Genomic DNA, 19,043 nt, shown 5'->3' with positions numbered 1-19,043 from the left:
CGCTCTCAGCCCGCCGCGCCTCCCCAGCCAATGAGGCGGCGGCTCACAGCTAAGGGAGCGGGTTCCCTCCGCCGGGGGCGGGGCTTGCGGGAGGGGCGGGGTCAGCGGAGGGATCGCGGTGCTGCGGTCGCAGGAGCCTCCCGCCGCCACCGGAGCGCCATGGTCAGGGGGCGGCACCGCGGTTGCTATGGCGACCAAGGGGTTGCTCTGTGTGTGTGTGTGTGTGTGTGTGTGTGGTGGTGTCGCTGGGTTGCTATGACGACGGGGCACTGGTGGTTGGGGGGGTTTGGGGGGGGTTGTGGGTGCTGGGGGGAGTTTGGGGGGATTTGGGGAGATTTGGGCTTTGGGGGGGCTGTGGGTGCTGGGGGGATTTGGGGAGATTTGGGTGCTGGGGGGGGCTGTGGGTGCTGGGGGGAGTTTGGGGGGATTTGGGGAGATTTGGGCTTTGGGGGGGCTGTGGGTGTTGGGGGGATTTGGGGAGATTTGGGTGCTGGGGGGGCTGTGGGTGCTGGGGGGAGTTTGGGGGGATTTGGGGAGATTTGGGTGCTGGGGGGGCTGTGGGTGCTGGGGGGAGTGTGGGGGGATTTGGCTGTTGGGGATTTTGGGGAGGCTGTGGGTCTGGGGAGGAGTTTGGGGGGATTTGGGGAGCTTTGGGTGCGGGGGGGGGCTGTGGGTGCTGGGGGGAGTTTGGGGGGATTTGGGGAGCTTTGGGGGGGCTGTGGGTGTGGGGAGGAGTTTGGGGGGATTTGGGGAGCTTTGGGGGGGCTGTGGGTGCTGGGGGGAGTTTGGGGGGATTTGGGGAGCTTTGGGTGCTGGGGGGCTGTGGGTGCTGGGGGGAGTTTGGGGGGATTTGGGGAGCTTTGGGTGCTGGGGGGGGCTGTGGGTGCTGGGGGGAGTTTGGGGGGCAGTGGGTGCTGGAGGGGTTTGGGGGGGGCTGTGGGTGCCAGTGAGTGTTGGGGTGTTGGGTGCTGGGGGTCCCGGGGGTGCCCCCTCACCCACGTCTCCCCCCCCCAGGCTGACCAGCTCACTGAGGAGCAGATCGCAGGTGGGGGGACACGGGGGGGGGGTGACAGCGGGGGGAGGGGACGCCACAGGGGACACGGGGGGAGGAAGGGGGAACAACGCGTGGGGGGGGGGCACAGGGTGGTGGGGGGAGACTGGGGGAGGTCGGATCAAGGGGTTCAGTGGGGCAGAGGGAGGGCACCAGGGTGGGGGTGGCTCTGGGATGCTGAGGTGACAGGGGGACACCCAGGAGGGGACACTGTGGTGCTGTGGTGATAGGAGGACACTCAGGAGGTGACGTTATGGTGCTGTGGTGACAGGGGGACACCCAGGAGGGGACACTGTGGTGCTGTGGTGACAGGGGGACACCCAGGAGGAGACACTAGGGTGCTGGGTGACATGGGGACACCCAGGAGGGGACACTGGGGTGCTGTGGTGACAGAGGGACACCCAGGAGGGGACACTGGGATGCTGAGGTGACAGGGGGACACCCAGGAGGGGACATTATGGTGCTGTGGTGACAGGGGGACACTCAGGAGGGGACATAATGGTGCAGAGGTGACAGGGGGACACCCAGGAGGAGACACTGGGTTGCTGGGGTGACAGGGGGGACACTCAGGAGGGGACATAATGGTGCAGAGGTGACAGGGGGACACCCAGGAGGTGACACTGGGTTGCTGGGGTGACAGGGGGACACCCAGGAGGAGACACTAGGGTGCTGGGGTGACATGGGGACACTGAGGAGGTGACACTGGGTTGCTGGGGTGACGGGGACACCCAGGAGGGGACACTGTGGTGTCACGGGGGGCAACACCAGGGCCCTCAGGAGGGGATGTTGGCCGTCGGGGTGACACAGGCGCAGGACCGGGGCCACCTACAGCCGCCTCCCCGGCTGTCCCCGGTCCCCGCTGGTGCCAGCGCGTGACCCCCCTCCCCGCGGTGACGGTCCCCAGAGTTCAAGGAGGCGTTCTCGCTCTTCGACAAGGACGGGGACGGCACCATCACCACCAAGGAACTGGGCACCGTCATGCGCTCACTGGGGCAGAACCCCACCGAGGCGGAGCTGCAGGACATGATCAACGAGGTGGACGCTGATGGTGAGACCCTCCTGTCCCCCCTGTGTCCCCTGTGTCCCCCTGTCCCCTCCTCACTGTCCCTCCCTTCCCAGGCAACGGCACCATTGACTTCCCCGAGTTCCTCACCATGATGGCGAGGAAGATGAAGGACACGGACAGCGAGGAGGAGATCCGGGAGGCTTTCCGCGTCTTCGACAAGGTGGGTGGAGGACAGGGATGGGGACAGGCGTACGGGCGAGGCAGCGGTGTCACCGTTGTGTCCCCAACCCCAGGACGGCAACGGGTACATCAGCGCGGCGGAGCTGCGGCACGTGATGACCAACCTCGGGGAGAAGCTGACGGACGAGGAGGTGGACGAGATGATCCGAGAGGCCGACATCGACGGTGACGGACAGGTCAACTACGAGGGTGAGCGTCACTGTCACCACAGGCGTCCCTGTTGTCACCCCACCGTCACCTCTTGTCACCCACAGGTCCCCGCTGGCACCCACCCAGGGGGCTTCTCGTCCCCTGTCACCACTGACCTGGGACAATGAAGTGTCCCCTGTCACCTGTGGCAAAAGCCCTGCGTTGGGGACAGGGACAGGAATGGGGACAGCATCTTTGTCACCCCTGTCACCACGAACGGGGGATCCCAGCGCCTTCCCCCATCTCCAAGAGGTCGGACCCCACTGTGTCACCTTTCTGGGGACACCACCATGTCCCCTGGCCCTGCCAGCCTGGGGACAGCCAACCCCGCAGTGTCCCCTGTCCCCACCGTGTCCCCCATCCACACAGGCTCCACAGTGTCCCTTGTCCCCAACATGTCCCCTGTCCCTATCATGTCCCCATCCCTCCTGCGTCCCCCACCGTGTCCCTGTCCCCCACCGTGTCCCTGTCCCCCAGTGTCCCCCATCCCCACAGGCTCCAGTGTCCCTTGTTCCTAATGTGTCCCCTGTCCTTGTTATGTCCCCACCGTGTCCCCTGTCCCCACAGCATCCCCTGTCCCCACTGTGTCCCCCATCCCCATGGGCTCCACAGTGTCCCTTGTCCCCAGCGTGTCCCCTGTCCTTGTCATGTCCCCATCCCTCCTGCGTCCCCCACCGTGTCCCCGTCCCCCACCGTGTCCCCCGTCCCCACCATGTCCCCCATCCCCACAGGCTCCAGTGTCCCTTGTTCCTAATGTGTCCCCTCCCTTGTCATGTCCCCTGTCCCCATCGTGTCCCCCATCTCCACGGGCTCCAGTGTCCCTTGTCCCCAGTGTGTCCCCTGTCCTTGTCATGTCCCCATCCCTCCTGCGTCCCCCACCATGTCCCTGTCCCCACCGCGTCCCCTGTCCCCACAGCATCCCCTGTCCCCACCGTGTCCCCCAGCCCCACAGGCTCCACAGTGTCCCTTGTCCCCAACGTGTCCCCTGTCCCTATCACGTCCCCATCCCTCCTGCGTCCCCCACCGTGTCCCCCGTCCCCACCGTGTCCCCCATCCCCACAGGCTCCAGTGTCCCTTGTTCCTAATGTGTCCCCTCCCTTGTCACGTCCCCTGTCCCCATCGTGTCCCCCATCTCCACGGGCTCCAGTGTCCCTTGTCCCCAGTGTGTCCCCTGTCCTTGTCATGTCCCCATCCCTCCTGCGTCCCCCACCGTGTCCCTGTCCCCACCGTGTCCCCTGTCCCCACAGCATCCCCTGTCCCCACCGTGTCCCCCAGCCCCACAGGCTCCACAGTGTCCCTTGTCCCCAGCATGTCCCCTGTCCTTGTCATGTCCCCATCCCTCCTACGTCCCCCACCGTGTCCCTGTCCCCACTGATCCTCCCTCTCTCCTGGCAGAGTTCGTGCAGATGATGACGGCGAAGTGAGGGGGCACGAGGCCACCGGGACCCCCAGCCCCACTGCCACCGCCAGGTCCCCGGGCCCCCCCTGCACCCCAAACCTGCCACTCGGGGGGGGGGGGGAGGGCACCTATGGGGCTCTGGGGGAAGGGGACCCCACCAGGACAGAGGGACCCCAAATCCTCTATAGAGGTTTTTGGGGGGACACACCCCATTTCCCCAGTGGGAGTCTGGGGGGGTCTGGGGCAGATCCGGGGTCCCCCTCCCCAGGACACAGCAGGGGCCGCCAGGAGAGCATTTGGGGGGAATTCAGGGGAATTTGGGGGTCTCAGGAGGGTTGGGGATAGGTGGGGGGTGCGGGAGTGGGACCAGGCTCTGTTTTTGGGGCATTTTGGGAGGACTTGGGGCCTTGGGTGGGGATGGGACCAGGCCCTGGTTTTGTGGCATTTTGGGAGGATTTGGGGCCTTGGTGGCACGGGTGAGACCAGGCTCTGGTTTGGGGATATTTTGGGAGGGTTTGGGGCCTTGGGGGGGAGTGGCGGTGCGACTAGGCTCTGGTTTGGGGGCATTTTGGGAGGATTTTGGGCCTTTAGAGGGGATGGGAGCATGCCCTGTTTTGGGGGCATTTTGGGAGGATTTGGGGCCTTGAGGCGGAGTGGGACCAGGATCTGTTTTTAGGGCATTTTGTGAGGATTTTGGGCCTTTGCGGGGAGTGAGACTAGGCCCTGTTTTGGGGGCATTTTGGGAGGACTTGGGGCCTTGGTGGCAGGGGTGAGACCAGGCTTTGGTTTGGGGATATTTTGGGAGGGTTTGGGGCCTTGGGGGGGGGTGGGGTGGCGGTGAGACTAGGCTCTGGTTTGGGGGCATTTTGGGAGGATTTGGGGCCTTTAGAGGGGATGGGAGCATGCCCTGGTTTTAGGGCATTCTGGGAGGATTTGGGGCCTTGGGGGGGGGACGGGGACACCAGGATCTGTTTTTAGGGCATTTTGTGAGGATTTTGGGCCTTTGCGGGGAGTGAGACTAGGCCCCGGTTTTGGGGCATTTTGGGAGGACTGGGGGCCTTGGGAGGGGGTGAGACCAGGCTCTGGTTTTGGGGCATTTTGGGATGATTTGGGGGCCTTTGGGGAGGTGGGACCAGGCCCTGGTGTTGGGGCATTTTGGGAGGATTTGGGGCCTTTGGGAGGGGTGGGACCAGGCCCTGGTTTTGGGGCATTTTGGGAGGATTTTGGGCCTTGGGGGGGGGGTGTGAGACCAGGCTCTGGTTTGGGGATATTTTGTGAGGGTTTGGGGCCTTGTGGGGGATGGGGGTGGGACCAGGCCCTGGTTTTGGGGCATTTTGGCAGGACTTGGGGCCTTGTGGGGGGGGAGGGGGTGTGGCAGTGAGACTAGGCTCTGGTTTGGGGGCATTTTGGGAGGATTTTGGGCCTTTAGAGGGGATGGGAGCATGCCCTGGTTTTGGGGCATTTTGGGAGGATTTGGGGCCTTGAGGGGGGGTGGGACCAGGATCTGTTTTTAGGGCATTTTGTGAGGATTTGGGGCCTTTGCGGGGAGTGAGACTAGGCCCTGTTTTTGGGGCATTTTGGGAGGACTTGGGGCCTTGGGGGGGATTGGGACCAGGCCCTGGTTTTAGGGCATTTTGGCAGGACTTGGGGCCTTGTGGGGGGGGAGGGGGTGTGGCGGTGAGACTAGGCTCTGGTTTGGGGGCATTTTGGGAGGATTTTGGGCCTTTGGAGGGGATGGGAGCATGCCCTGTTTTGGGGGCATTTTGGGAGGATTTGGGGCCTTGAGGGGGGGTGGGACCAGGCCCTGGTTTTGGGGCATTTTGGAAGGATTTGGGGCCTTGAGGGGGGAGTGGGACCAGGATCTGTTTTTAGGGCATTTTGTGAGGATTTTAGGCCTTTGCGGGGAGTGAGACTAGGCCCTGTTTTTGGGGCATTTTGGGAGGACTTGGGGCCTTGGGGGGGGGTTGGGACCAGGCCCTGGTTTTAGGGGGGGAAATGGGGTGCTGGTGTGGGTGGCCAAAGCTGTGAAATAAACCGCTGGGTTTGCAGTTCCTGTGGCCTTAACGAGGCGCCCCTAACGAGGGGTCCTAATGAGGGCCCTGACGTAGGTGGCACCCCCCACCCCCCCGGCACAGGGCGGGGGTTAGGCAGGTTTGGGGGTGCTGGGGCAGGGGGGGGGTGCGGGGCTGTGCGGGTTTGGGGGTGTTTGTTCTTGTCAGGGTGTAGTTGGGGTGTCAGGGGGTGTGTTTGGGGTGTCGTTGGGGTGTATGGGCGTAGTTGGGGTGTAGCTTGGGGCCAAGGGAGTGTTTGGGGTGCAGTTGGGAGTACTCAGGGTACAGTTGGGGTATAGTTGGGTTGTGTTTGGGGTGCAGTCAGGTGTAGTTGGGGTGTAAGGGTGTGTTTGGGGTGCAATTGGGGTGTAGTTGAGTGTACTTGGGGTGCAGTCAGGTGTAGTTGGGGGCCAGGCGTGTGTTTGGGGGATAATTGGGGTGACAGGGGTGTGTTTGGGGTGCAGTTGAGCGTACTTGGGTGCAGTCAGGTGTAGTTGGGGTGTATTTGGGATCCATTGGGGTGTAGTTGGGGTGACAGGGCTGTGTTTGGGGTGCAGTTTGGGCCAGGTGTCTGTTTTGGGTGACACGGGTGTGTTTGGGGTGCAGTTGAGTGGACTTGGGGTACAGACAGGTGTAGTTGGGGTGTGTCTGGGGTGCAGTGGGTTGTAGTTGGGGTATGTTTGGGCTGCAGTCAGGTGTTGCTGGGGTGTGTCTGGGGCACAGTGGGGTGCAGTTGGGGTGACAGGGCTGTATTTGGGGTGCACTGGGTCCTCCTGACATTCCGGGATGGGTGTTTCGGGGGGTGTTGTCCTGTGCTTCCCTGGAACGGAGCAAAAGCACAGTCCCGGCTGAAGAGGCCGGTGCTGGGAGAGAGCTACCAGGGACGTTGTTGGTGGCCTCACCGTGACAGCTCCGTGACAACAATGCTGGGACAGGACTCCGTCGCACCTCCTTTTCCCTCCGAACCAACCAAATCCTCGGTCCTCGGATTCCACGAGGTGGAGAGAAGCCATCTCCTGCCCAAAGACACAGACAGACAGAGCTTTCTGGAAGGTGAACACCACCAGGAAGGTACCACCGCTGCTTTACTCCTTTGGACACCTTCTGCAGCCGTTGGAGATACTCTTACGTGACGTAACTGATTCCGAAGGCATCCAGTTGCGTCCATCCAATAAATTAGGTCTTTGTAAAAATAATCTCTGCAGAGCAGTTCCATTGGGGCACTAAAATCAAGAAGGAGATGGTGTCACCTTAAAGACAAGTGCCAGGCGTTGCCCAGGGCCGGACTGGCGCTGCTGGGAGGTGTTTGGGGGGTGTCCGGCAGTGCCTGGGGCCACTCGCTGCACTCTGGCTGGGGCTGTGCCTCTGCCCTGCGCCTGAAGCAGTTCCCAGTACCGACCCTTGCGGGTTTTTTTTTTTTAAGCTTAAAAAAGTCCAAACTGTTTTGCAAGCTGTGCCGAGACCCTCGCAGAGGAGCTCCTTGGCACCCGTGTCACCTACAGACACCACGAAGCACAGAGGAAAAGCGGCCGGCCACGAGTGAGGCCGGCGAGGAGTCAGGATGGGGCTCCCTGTCCCCCGGCTCTGCCCTCCTCGGCCCCGCCGGCACCTCCCACCCCTCCAAATAAGCAGCAGATACGGCAGCGACAGAGTTTTTGTGCCTTCATCACTGACATCGGCGATCCTGTGCCTCAGCTTCCTCCCGCATGGGCACTTCGGCAGCAGCCGGAGCTTTGTACTCAGGTTAAATAATATACAAAAGTTGCAGTGGAATCGGGGAGGGGGGGGAGGCTGGTTTTGCTCCGAGCAGCCGTCACCGGGGGGGCAGGGACTCTGGGCTGCGGTGAAGTGAAGGCTGAGGGGCAGCCGTGGGGCGAGGGAGACGGGAGGACCAGGACTTCATTGCCTGCAAGGTAGGGGGGAGGCTCACAGCCAGTCCCGGTTTCCCCCCCCCTGCCGCGTCTGCGATGTCGTTATCGGGCACGTTCCAGAGCCACCAGAAAGGGCTGGAGGGAGCGCACGGACAAAGCGCTGTGAGACGTAAAGCGTTTGCTTTACGCATAAAAGCTTCTGACCTCCTTTTGGCATTTTTTCAGGTCTGACTTGGCACGGACGCAAGCACAACACTCGCTGAGCAAGGTCAAACGGTCCGATTCCGTGAAGGACGAGGAGCACCGCAAAGTTCTCATCGCAAACGCACGAGACAGAAATGTCCAACCTCCGTATGCGCACCTCGTCTTCTGATTTCGCCCACCCGCGCGGTCGGCCTCGCCTGCCCTACGCCGTCTTGTCTGCTGTCGGAGGCCGGAGCAGGGGGAGCCCAACCAACGCTGTGGAGACACACGATTCTTGTGCAGAGCAGTGGGGGAACCTCACGGGGCAGCAAGTCTCCTGGTTTGAGCGACACAGGACTAATTTCTCTTCTAAATACTTGGGAAAACTGCACTTTTAGAAGACTCTAGTGGCTGAATTTGCAAAAATATTTACTTTGTAGCTGGCTATGGTGTGCGGGTTTCAAGGTCTTGGTGTTTTCGGGCTCGCCAGGTGCGGGGATGAGGAGAAGCGAGACCCGGGCACTTGACCCAAGCTGGCCAACAGGATTATTTCATACCACGAACGTCACATTCAGTAAATTAGGAAGTTTGCTGCAAAGTTTGCTCTCTCCCTTGATGGCTGCCATCCTGAGAACTCCTTGCTCCGGTGCCGGAGCCCTCCGAGCCCTTTCCTTCCTCCCGAAGCCGCAGCGCTCACAGTGTCCCACATTTGCTGTCCCTGCTGGGAGTGTAGCACAGCTTCTTACGGATAGAATGGGCTGAGGATAATCCTTTGTATTGGTATCGGGATCAATATTGGTTCTTTAGGGTTATTAACGTTAATCATCTAGTATAATTCTATTAAATCTGTTTATATTTCAACACCCAGGTTTCCTTTTTTCCCCTGATTCCCCTTCTTGGGTTGGGATGGGTCATGGGCTGATAGAATAATTGTCTAAACGACAATAAATTATTATGAATTTCTCAAACCGTAACAGCAAGAGAGCCCCTTTACCTGTCACGGCACGGCTTATTTTAAAGGCTTTGTCTACGTTTTGGGAGGACGTGAGAGCAGCTCACCCTCCCAACTGTCCCTCATTCAGGCATGAAGCCCCCCCAATAACTTCCCCCCCCCCCCACCCGCCATATCGCTTAAACCTCCTAAATGGGCGTGAGGGGTCGCGGTGCTGACAAGCAACCCCCCACCCCCACCCCCGGCTGTGTCTTTGGCACAGAAATAGTCACGGGGATGCGGTTCACCTACGACTGCAAACACCTCATCACCGTCTCGGGAGACCGGTAGGGGCCGGAGCTTATAAATCATTTGATTTATGCCTCACCCCATACGTCTCACAAGACACAGCGGGAGAAGACTTGGCTTTGAGAGCGCTGGGCAGGGTGTGGAATAATTGCTGGAGGTGACTTAGAAATTCAACTTATATTCACATTTTAAGGAAAGGCACAGCACGGAAGAAACTTTCAGGAGGAGTGCGCAATTCCACGGAGGTTCCTGAGGCAACCTTAGATGTTGGTAACACCAGGGGAGCCGGATGTGCCTTAAGAGACACTGCGCGGTGGATGGAGCGGAGTGGAGACACTGCAGCCAAGCTCTGTGACAAGATGGGAACTTGAAAGTCTTACGGAAATCTTGAAGGTTTTACGGAACTGATAAGCTGCTTAATTGCTACCCTGAGCCAACGATCTGTCATTTTTTGACAAATTGCTATCCTTCGGGTGAACTTTGCTGCGCCGACTGCCCCCACGCACAAGCGGAGAAGCGATGGCAGTGCCACCGTGCTGCGTGAATAGGCAAACGGGCCGTGAGATGAGGGAAAGCAGTTCAGGTTGGAGTCTGGTGAGCAGGACAAGGAACCAAACTAACAACTTTGTGGCACTGAAGCGCTGGATGATCTGCTGTGTGTAGTCGGCAGCTCCAGCGGTTTAGATATCGCTTCCAGCGCAGAGAGTTCCGATGAAAACACACATCAGTGGCACTGTGTTCCCAGCACAGGCATACGCCGTGGGGTTCTGAGCTGCTGCTTGGTGCCGGGTCTATCAAACGTCAGGGGTACGTTCCCAGGAGGTGTCACTGCTGCCGCTTCAGAGCAAGTCAGGCTGTTTCTGTAGTCGTAGCCTGCCTGTACGAACAGCCTCACGGAGCTAATAAAGTCTGCTGAGCAGCAAAGGAGTGGAGTCACTTACTCTCACCTAAGGACTGAAATACAGGAACTCGCACTACCCCCTTCCCCGTTTGTCCACTGCCTCCCTCCCACAGTTTAGAAGAAATGAACCAGAGTCCCAAATTAGGAGACCCCCTACCCCATCCCCATGACATCCCCGGATCTGCCCAGCTCCCTCAAATCTCCCTAAAGACCCCAGATGCTTCCCACACCTCTCCAACAACCCCTCCCCCAACGCTAGAAAAAGCAGCATTCCTTAATCCAGAATCTTTAATCAGACTCCAGAGGTACCTGTGCCCATAGGCTCTGGGGGGGGGATGAGGGTGCCCTGGGGGGTCCCAGTGGGCACTGCCGGCGTCTGGGCTGTGCCGGGGAGCTCCTTCCCGCGGGAGCGGGGATGCTCCCCTCTGGCCGCATGTCCAAGTCCTTGTCCCTGTGGGCTTTAGGGGGGTCACAGTGGGCTTTAGAGTGGTCCCAAGGCTGCCCATGACAGCCCCCCCCCCCTCCATTTCAGGTGTCCCAGCGGTGCCCACCCATCCCGTTTGGGGGATACCTGGGGGGGGCTTAGCCATGGGCGGGAGGCTGGCAAAGGAGGCTCCGTCGGGCTGACCCGCTGTGGGGAGCTGAGAGCGGAGCCAAGCCCCCGGCCAGGCCGGCCGCGGGCACCCGGGGCTGCCGCCACCTGCGGAGAGATGGCGGGGGACGGGGTGGGGGCCCTGAATCAGCCCTGTTCCCCCACAGGACCCCCAAAACGGCTCTGCGCCCCCACAAACAGGCCCAGGCCGCCCCCAGAGCCCCCCAGACCGGTCCCGCCACCCCACAAACGCCCCAAACCGCCATTACCCACCTCCAAAACCGCTCACGACCACCTCCGGCCCGGTCCTGTGCCACCCTCCGCCCCGCTCCGGCCCAGGCCCCCCCGTTCTCCCCGGTACCAACTGCTGCCGCCGCTCCCGCGCGCCGCCGCACACCGGAAGTGTTCCCCTTCGCGTCCGCTCCACCCGCGCATGCGCCCTCCCTGCGTCGCCATGGCAACGGCGGGGGAGAGGACTCGGGCCTAGAGAGCGAGGGGGCGGGGCCAGGACTGGCCCCCCCTCAGTTCCCCCCCACCTCTTCCCTCCAGAAAGGGGTTGTGACCCCAAAAGCAGCCCAGCCCTCCCCGAAGTGAACTGGGAGCACTGGAAACCAGCCCAGCCCTCCCCAAAATGAACTGGGAGCACTGGAAACCAGCTCAGCCCTCCCCAAAATGAACTGGGAGCACTGGAAACCAGCTCAGCCCTCCCCAAAGTAGACTGGGGCCACTTAAACCAGCTCAGCCTTATCGATTTGAGCACCGTTTTTCAGGTACGGGGCAACAAGGAACATTTTCGAAGCCCTTACTGGTTACCAAACCCCACAGATCCACCTCTTTACCCCAAAGGCCTTTTTTATGTCACGGACTCAGCCACCGACGCAGAGCTGCTAAACACCCCATGAACCGCCGCCGCCTGCAAACAGCGCATCGTCCAGGATGACCCACAGCACCGGGGAGAGAAATAATAATTTTATTTAAGATTTCAGGTGGGGGCAGTCCAGGGGGGCTCCCGGCCCCACGCCCCCCCAAGAATCATTCCCACAGGGAATCATTTATGGTCTGGACCCAGTGTTGCCACCACTCGCGGGCCTTGCTGAAGCAGCCCTGGGAGGTCCAGTGGCGCCTCCACCAGTCCTTCAGGCGTCCCCACAGCTCGGCGCAGCCCTGCTTCAGGCATTGGCCTGCCCCACACAGCTCCGGGGATTCCCGGCCAGAATCGCTGTCGTTGGTCTCGCAGGGCTGCTCCGTCTGCGCCTTCAGGGCCTGGAAAGCGCGGGCGATCTCCCGCACCCGCTCCAGCTTCTCCTTCTGGGTGGCTGCAGGCCGGGGCACGGGCTTCCGGGAGGAGCTGATGGGTGTTGGGTTGAGGAGTTCCGGGTTGGCTGCTGAGCGCAGGTTGTGGTGGCTCATTTGGTGGTCCTGGTGTGTCTGTGGGACCTGGGGTTCCAGTGGAGGCTGAGTGTCCAGCAACTCATTGCTGCTTAGGTGATGGATGGGTGGCAGGGAGGGCAGGGAGTCCTGTGGGGACTGGCGCTTGCTCCTCGATATGTCTGTGGTTGCCTCCTTCTGCCTGGGCTCCGGTCCTCCATCCGCTGGCGGAGAAGCTGCCGAGGGAGGGGACAGAGGGCGGCCGTGGGGTGCCGGCTGTTTGCGGGACGGTCGGTGCCGGGGCCGCTCACCGCTCTGCTCCTCTGGCCGCGTTCTCGCCTCTTGCATTATTTCCTTTGAATTCTTTTCAGACTTTGTCTCACTCTCCTTCTTTGCCTTCTGCAGGACCTCCAGGAGCGGGGTGTCGTGGGCCAATTTCCTGGCCCCAAGCTGTGGCCCCCCATGTTCCACAGACCCCTGCCCGTCCGTCTGTGCGCCATTCATGCCGGTACCCACCGCCGGGGTCTGGGCTGTGCCGGGGAGCTCCTTCCCGTGGGAGCGGGGATGCTCCCCTCTGGCCGCATGTGCAAGTCCTTGTCCCTTTCCTGATGGAACGTCGGGTCCAAACCTGGCAGCTGCGGTCCCAGGCTGGGGCCCCCCGGCAGCCCCAGCTGCCCCGGCTCCCCCATTCTGGCGGGGGGCTGGGAGGTTTCCTGGGGAGGATCCCACGGAAGGACCCCTGACACTCCTAGCTGCCGCCCAGCGCTGGGCCTGGATCTCCTTCCCCGTCTTACTGTGCCGCTCCATCTTCGACTGGGTGGCCTGGCCGGTGTGGGTGACCTCAGAGACGCTCATCTTCTTGTCTGTGGCCATGGCTGGGCGGGTGCTGGGGGGCAGCTGTGTGTCCGTGGGGGTCTGCGCCGTTTCCCCCACATGCCGGGGGACCCGCTCGGGCTTGGTCTGTGCTGATATTTCCTGTGGTTTGTCCTGGCTAAAGACCGGCCCCAGCCCCTCCGAATTGGGAGGAGAGGTCGGGGAGGTGTTGGAGTGTCGGAAGCGCAGAAGATGCAGCATGGACCATGAGGACGGGCGCTCGCTCCTCAACGTCTCTGTAGTCGCCCTGCAGAGGAGGAGAGAGAAGAGACCCCATTACACCCCGGCCCCTCCGCCGGGACGCGCGGGCAGCACCCCCTCCTCGGCCGGCGGGCAGCGCTGCCCAGCGCAGGCAGGGCCAGGGCATGGGGTGAGGGTCTGGGGCAGGATCTGGGGGTCTCCCCCCCACTCACTGATTCTCTTGCTTCGGCGTGGGTTTCTGTGCTCTTCCCCCCGCTGGTGGAGAAGCTGCCAAGAGAGGGGACGCAGTGAGCGGCCGGCAGCCCCCGGCACAGCCCCGGCTCAGGGCTGCCGGGGGGTGTTGGCCATTTGCGGGGCACTCGGTGCCGGGGCCACTCACCGCTCTGCTCCTCCTGCCGCCGCCGCCTTCTCACCGCACTTTTTGCATGTTTGGACGACTTCTTTGATTTCTGCAGGAGCCCCAAGGAGCTGGGTGAGACGGGAGCAGCTCCCGGCCTCACGCCGCAGCCCCTAATCCCACCCCAAGCCACCCCACACCGCGCTACACTGCGTTCAGCAGTCACCTACCCGGACCCGCTTGATCCGCAGCAGGGATGACAGCACACCGAGCCCCAGCACAATCAGCAGGAACGGGGCCAGGTGTGGCGCGGGGGCAACGTCGGAGCGCCCCATGGCACCGGCTGAGGTGCAGCCGCAGCGCTCCAAGTCAGCAGCACAGGCGGGCGATGGGGATCCCCAGTGACGGGAGTCCCCAACGCTGCTGGTGTGGCAGAGGTTGAGCCCGCGGTCTGTGCAGACGACGCCAGACTGCGGTGCCCAGCACCCACTGCCTGCTCCCACCTTCCCGCGACCGCTTTTATAGTCTGGCAGGGAGGCACGTCTCCTTTGTGACATCACAGACAGTCACAGCCCCCTTGGTGACATGATATGGCAGTCATAGCCCCCTTGGTGACATCTCGGGGCAGGGGTAGCCATGGAGCCCAGGCGTTGCTGGCCATCACCGGGGGGGGACGACGCTGTGATGTCACTGGCGAGGTTGACATCACCAAGCACCGGCCGCTCCACTCGGCCGGCACCATTATGGCCTGTTCCCTGTGCCACCACTGCAACCTCGGCTGCCACCACCGCAACATGGGCTGCCACCACCGCAACCTGGGCCGCCACCACGGTGGCTGCGTGCCATGCCGACTCAGCAGGGCTGGGAAGTGTGGTGGGATGGAGAGCCGTGCTACTCGGGGATGTCCCACAGTATTCCCTGGGTCTTGCGGCCAGAGAGTCTCCGGGTTCCTCTCCACAGAGGGAACGAGCCCTCCTGGCTTTTGGGGCCAGCACCCGTCTCCTGGTGGAGACACCTTCAACAGGCTCATGACCACTTGGGTTGGGTCCTGGTCAGTCAGCAGGAGAAGTAGTGGGCCCATGCTCTGCCGGGCTCACTCCCCATTGACGCCTTCCTTCCGGGTGTTCGTGGATGCAGCTCATGATCTTCGGTGCTTGGAGGGGACACGGGTGAGGATGGTGCTGCCAGTGGAGTGCAGCCATCTCATAGAATCATGGAATTGTCTAGGTTGGAAGGGACTTTGAAGATCATCAAGTCCAACCATCACTGCCAAACCCTGTGTGAAACTCCGTCCCTCAGCACCATGTCTACCCATCTTTTAAATCCCTTCAGAGATGGTGACTCCACCACTTCCCTGGGCAGCCTGTTCCAGCGTTTGACAACCCTGTCAGTGAAGAAATCGTTCCTAATTTCCAATCTAAACCTCCCCTGGTGCAACTTGAGGCCATTTCCTCTTGTCCCATCTCCTGTTCCTTGGGAGAAGAAGCCGACCCCCCCTCGCTACCCTCTCCTTTCAGGGAGCTGTGGAGAGCGAGAAGGTCTCCCCTCAGCCTCCTTTTCTCCAGGCTGAACACCCCCAGTTCCCTCAGCCGCTCCTCATCAGAGGTGTGCTCCAGACCCCTCACCAGCTCTGTTGCCCTTCTCTGGACACATTCCATCACCTCTATGTCTTTCTTGTCGTGAGGGGCCCAAAACTGGACACAGCACTTGAGGTGGGGCCTCACCAGTGCCGAGTACAGGAGGACGACCACTGCCCCAGTCCTGCCAACCACACTGCTCCTGATACAGGCCAGGATGCTATTCGCCTTCTTGGCCACCTGGGCACACTGCTGGCTCATCTTCAGCAGCTTTTCCACCAGGTAGCTTTCCAGCCACTCTTCCCCAAGGCTGTAGCATCTATGGCGTTGTTGTCACCCAAGTACAGGACCTGGGACTTGGCCTGGTTGAACCTCACGCCATCGGCCTCACCCCATCGATCCAGCTTGTCCAGATCCCCTCTGTAGAGCCTTGCTTGTGGCCAGGCAGGAAGGCAGATGCCACACTCTGTGGCCACTCTGCTCTGGAAGAGCCTGGTGGGCAGTCCCCGGTTACCCAAGGTAAGTGGGCACCCTTCCTGCAGTATGGCACTGGGGTGGGGACCGTCCACTCAAGAGTGGACACTCCGTTCCCTCTGGGGTGAGGAACAGCCCTGGTGAAGCCCACTCTTTGCACATGCCAGACCTGGAAGACATTCTCCAGCACCTTGTTGACTCTGGAGGTGGGATGGTTGAGCACCGCCATCTCCAACATGGTCTCCATGACTTTCAGGATCTGCAAGGGAGGCAAAGAGTTGTGACAGTGTTTCCTGCTGTCCCTCTCACGGAATCACAGACGGGTCAGGGTTGGAAGGGACCTCTGGAGGAAGGTCTGTTGGAGGAAGGACAAACCCTTTGAGAAGCAGGCTTGTAGGAGACTTTTTTTACTGTCTTCACTGAGCTGCAAGGAGAGAGAGAGAGAGGGGCCAGCTGGGTTGGACACCAGTGCTGGGACCAGTGCCTCCACGCCTCATGTAGGTGGACACGGACCTCTGGGGCAGGTACCTCAATTTGGTGATGGCATCCATGGCTTTCTACTGGGACCGGAGTACTGGGGGTGCAGTGCAGTGCAGAAAATATTCAATGCCAGGTTGGATGGGACTTGGAGCAACCTGGTCTAGTGGAAGGTGTCCCTGCCCATGGCAGGGGGGTTGGAACTGGGCGATCTTTAAGGTCCCTTCCAACCTAAACCATTCTATTATTCAGTGATTTTATTGACTTTCTAGCCAGCTATGGTGTGTGGGTTTCAAGGTCTCGGTATTTTTGAGCTCACCAGGTGTGGGGATGAGGAGGAGCGAGACCTGGGCACTTGACCCAAGCTGACCAACAGGATTATTTTGTACCATGGACATGACTTCCATAGAAATTAGAAAGTTTACTGAGGAGTTTCTCTCTCTCCCGTGATGGCTGTGATCCTGAGCCCTTCCCTTCCTCCCAAAGCCTCAGTGCTCGCAGTGTCCCACATTGTCCTCTGCTGAAGGTGCACAGCTTCTACTGATAGAATGGGCTGAGTATAATCCTTGTGTGTTTTATATTGGTATCGGGATCAATATTAGTTCTTTAGTGTTATTAATGTTAATTATCTAGGCTTATTCTATTAGGACAAGAGGAAATGGCCTTAAGTTGCGCCAGGGGAGGTTTAGGATGGATATCAGGAAAAATTTGTTCACTGGAAGGGTTGTCAAGCACTGGAACAGACTGCCCCGGGCAGTAGTGGAGTCACCATCCCTGGAGGTATTTAACAGATGGGCAGACGTGGTGCTGAGGGACGTGGTTTGATGGTGGTTTTGGCGGTGTTAGGTTGATAGTTGGACTTGATGATCTTCAAGATCCCTTCCAACCTAGTCGATTCTACGATTCTATTAAATCTATTTATATTTCAACCCTTGGGTTTCCTTGTTTTTCCCCGATTCCCCTTCTCGGGTGGGGAGGGGTCATTGGGTGATAGAATAATTGTCAAAACGGCAATAAATTGTTGTGGGTTCTTTAAACCGTAACAACGGCGCAGTGGGGAAGTCCCCCCAGTGCCCCGGGCTTGCAGATGGGCAGGAAAGTTCCCCGTTCCACAGCGTCGCCGCCTCCTGCCCTCCCAAGCTGCCCCTCACTGCCCATGCCCCGGAGCGGGAGCTGGGTTCCCTCTGCTCTCTCCCTCCTTGGGAGAAGCTGTGCTGGGGCCACCTCCCAGCCCTGAGGCAGCATCGTGCCCACCACCCATGGGACCTCTGGTGCCAATGAACCTGGAAAAACATCATCCTGGTGTCGAGCAGGGTGCGCTCGCTAGCCCCAGCCCTGCCCAGACCAACAGGGTTCCGCACTCACCAATCTGCAGCAGTTGGACCATGGACAACCCCAAAGGGCTGCGGTGGAGAGCTGGTCTCCTGGGGAGCCACCACCTCCTCCTGGGCCACCCTGAGGTGGCTGGGGGGGTGTTTCTCCGCCATCCTGCGGGAAGGGTAGGGGTGGGGAAGAAGGAAAGTTTGGCGAAACACCTCAGCGATCGAGGGCTCCTCACCAGCTCCATGCTCCTGCTCTGTCCCATCACCATCCTGCCGGGCACTGCGGGCTGCAGCCGCACTGACCACATGTGGGGTGTCACAAAGTGAGGTCCCCTGGGGACGCATGGGGCCAGCTCAGCCTTGGGCTGGGGCACCTTGTCCTCATGTCCCATAAGGACCTCCCCATTGCCCTCTGGTGTGTCCCAGAGCCCCATGTTCATCAACCCCAGTGTGCCCCCAGGATGTCCCCTTCCTTTCGGCGCCATGCAGAGCCCTGCCTCTCCCCCTCGATGACATTAAATGGGTAAGATCCCCTCAAAACTTAACAGAAATCCTACTTTTCGTTGCTTCAACTCTTCTCCCACCGAAGAGGAAGAGCTCGTGCAGAAAAGAGGAGAAAGAAAATGAGACATCTTCCACAGACTTTGCCCTTTTAGGATTTGGAAGCTCCCAGAAAAGGAGAATCCTGTCTCACTGTCTTCCTTCTCAGTTTGGTTTGTGACCGTGATGGAGAACACCCTCTTTACAACTACAGCCTTTCACCCAACTCTGAAAAAGCTCTTTCAGCACTGGGCCACTGAGGGGCTCTCCTGAGGCCTCCATTGCAGCCCGGACACCGCTGCAGGACCTCGACCTGTCCCCGGGGGATGGCTGTGCGGTATGAGGAGCCCTGGGCTGCTGTGGCAGGCTTCAGGGGAAGGATGGCACCCAGCAGGGTACAACTCTAAGGGCCGCCATCCTCAGCATGCCAGCAGTGGTCGTCTTCCAGCATGGGACTTCTGGGCAGCCATGTTGGCCCACAGGAGCAGTTGTCTTCTAGTATAGCCCTGCTGTGCGGCCACGTTTGTCCCCAGGATGTGTCAGGAGATGTATCATAGAATGGTTTAGGTTGGAAAGGGAGCTTAAAGATCATCTCGTTCCAACCCCCTGCCCTGGGCAGGGACACCTCCCACCAGCCCAGCTTGCTCCAAGCCCCGGCCAACCTGGCCTTGAACACCTCCAGGGATGGGGCAGCCACAGCTTCTCGGGGCAACCTGCGCCAGGGGCTCACCGCCCTCACGGGGAAGAATTTCTCCCCAATATCTCCCCTAAATCTGCCCTCTTCCAGTGTCAAACCATTCCCCCTCGTCCCATGGCTCCCCTCCCTGATCCAGAGTCCCTCCCCAGCTCTCCTGGAGCCCCTTGAGGCACTGGAAGGGGCTCTGAGGTCTCCTCAGTGCCTTCTCTTCCCCAGGCTGAACCCCCCCACCTCTCCCAGCCTGTCCTCCCAGCAGAGGGCCTCCAGCCCTCACAGCATCTCGGAGCCCTCCTTTTACATTCTTTCTGGGCATTTTTTTCCCCTCTGAAGGAGTAATTTCTTTCAGAAGCATCTTCCTGCTGCTTTCCACATTTTCATGCTTCCATCACAGGGAGTTAAGAGTCATTCCCCAATACCCTCAACCTCTTAAAACAACCCAGAGAAACACATCAAA

At 60.4% G+C, this 19,043-nt stretch overlaps 2 protein-coding genes and 1 long non-coding RNA gene across 4 annotated transcripts in view; 2 read left to right on the top strand and 1 right to left on the bottom strand.

The window, feature by feature from the left end:
- The first annotated feature begins 908 nt into the window (after positions 1 to 908).
- Positions 909 to 4,183, top strand: LOC309682663 (calmodulin-1-like). Of its 2 annotated transcripts, XM_082496780.1 has the most exons (5): positions 909 to 1,045; positions 1,956 to 2,099; positions 2,171 to 2,277; positions 2,351 to 2,486; positions 3,882 to 4,183. In XM_082496780.1, the coding sequence occupies exons 2-5, from the start codon at positions 2,030 to 2,032 to the stop codon at positions 3,908 to 3,910; spliced, it is 342 nt and encodes a 113-aa protein (XP_082352906.1). In that variant the 5' UTR covers positions 909 to 1,045; positions 1,956 to 2,029; the 3' UTR covers positions 3,911 to 4,183. The 2 variants fall into 2 exon arrangements, with proteins under 2 accessions (XP_082352906.1, XP_082352905.1); XM_082496779.1 differs by lacking the exon at positions 909 to 1,045 and having other exon boundaries at positions 1,959 to 2,099.
- Positions 2,317 to 19,043, bottom strand: part of CCDC9 (coiled-coil domain containing 9) — a 206,193-nt gene continuing 189,466 nt past the window's right edge. The window contains exons 12-13 of the mRNA XM_082496769.1: positions 6,839 to 6,887; positions 2,317 to 2,478 (exon numbers count right to left, since the gene is read on the bottom strand). Coding sequence (XP_082352895.1) covers positions 2,475 to 2,478; positions 6,839 to 6,887 — 53 coding nt within the window. The 3' untranslated portion in view covers positions 2,317 to 2,474. The remainder of the gene's footprint in view (positions 2,479 to 6,838; positions 6,888 to 19,043) is intronic.
- Positions 6,213 to 8,851, top strand: LOC309682664. The gene is made up of 2 exons (XR_014270140.1): positions 6,213 to 7,679; positions 8,033 to 8,851. It is a non-coding gene; the product is annotated as an uncharacterized lncRNA (long non-coding RNA).

Source organism: Vanellus vanellus (assembly GCF_965231255.1).
Source record: "Vanellus vanellus genome assembly, chromosome: 31".
NCBI classification, from domain to species: Eukaryota; Metazoa; Chordata; class Aves; order Charadriiformes; family Charadriidae; genus Vanellus; species Vanellus vanellus.
The sequence above is the reverse complement of the archived record's forward strand: the minus strand, read 5'-3'. Positions and strand labels throughout refer to the sequence as shown.

Coding starts and splice junctions, on each gene's coding strand:
- LOC309682663 (XM_082496780.1), top strand. CDS start 2,030: ATGCGCTCACTGGGGCAGAACCCCACCGAGGCGGAGCTGCAGGACATG. Junction 2,278..2,350: donor CTTTCCGCGTCTTCGACAAG/GTGGGTGGAGGA, acceptor CCCCAACCCCAG/GACGGCAACGGGTACATCAG. Junction 2,487..3,881: donor CGGACAGGTCAACTACGAGG/GTGAGCGTCACT, acceptor CTCTCCTGGCAG/AGTTCGTGCAGATGATGACG.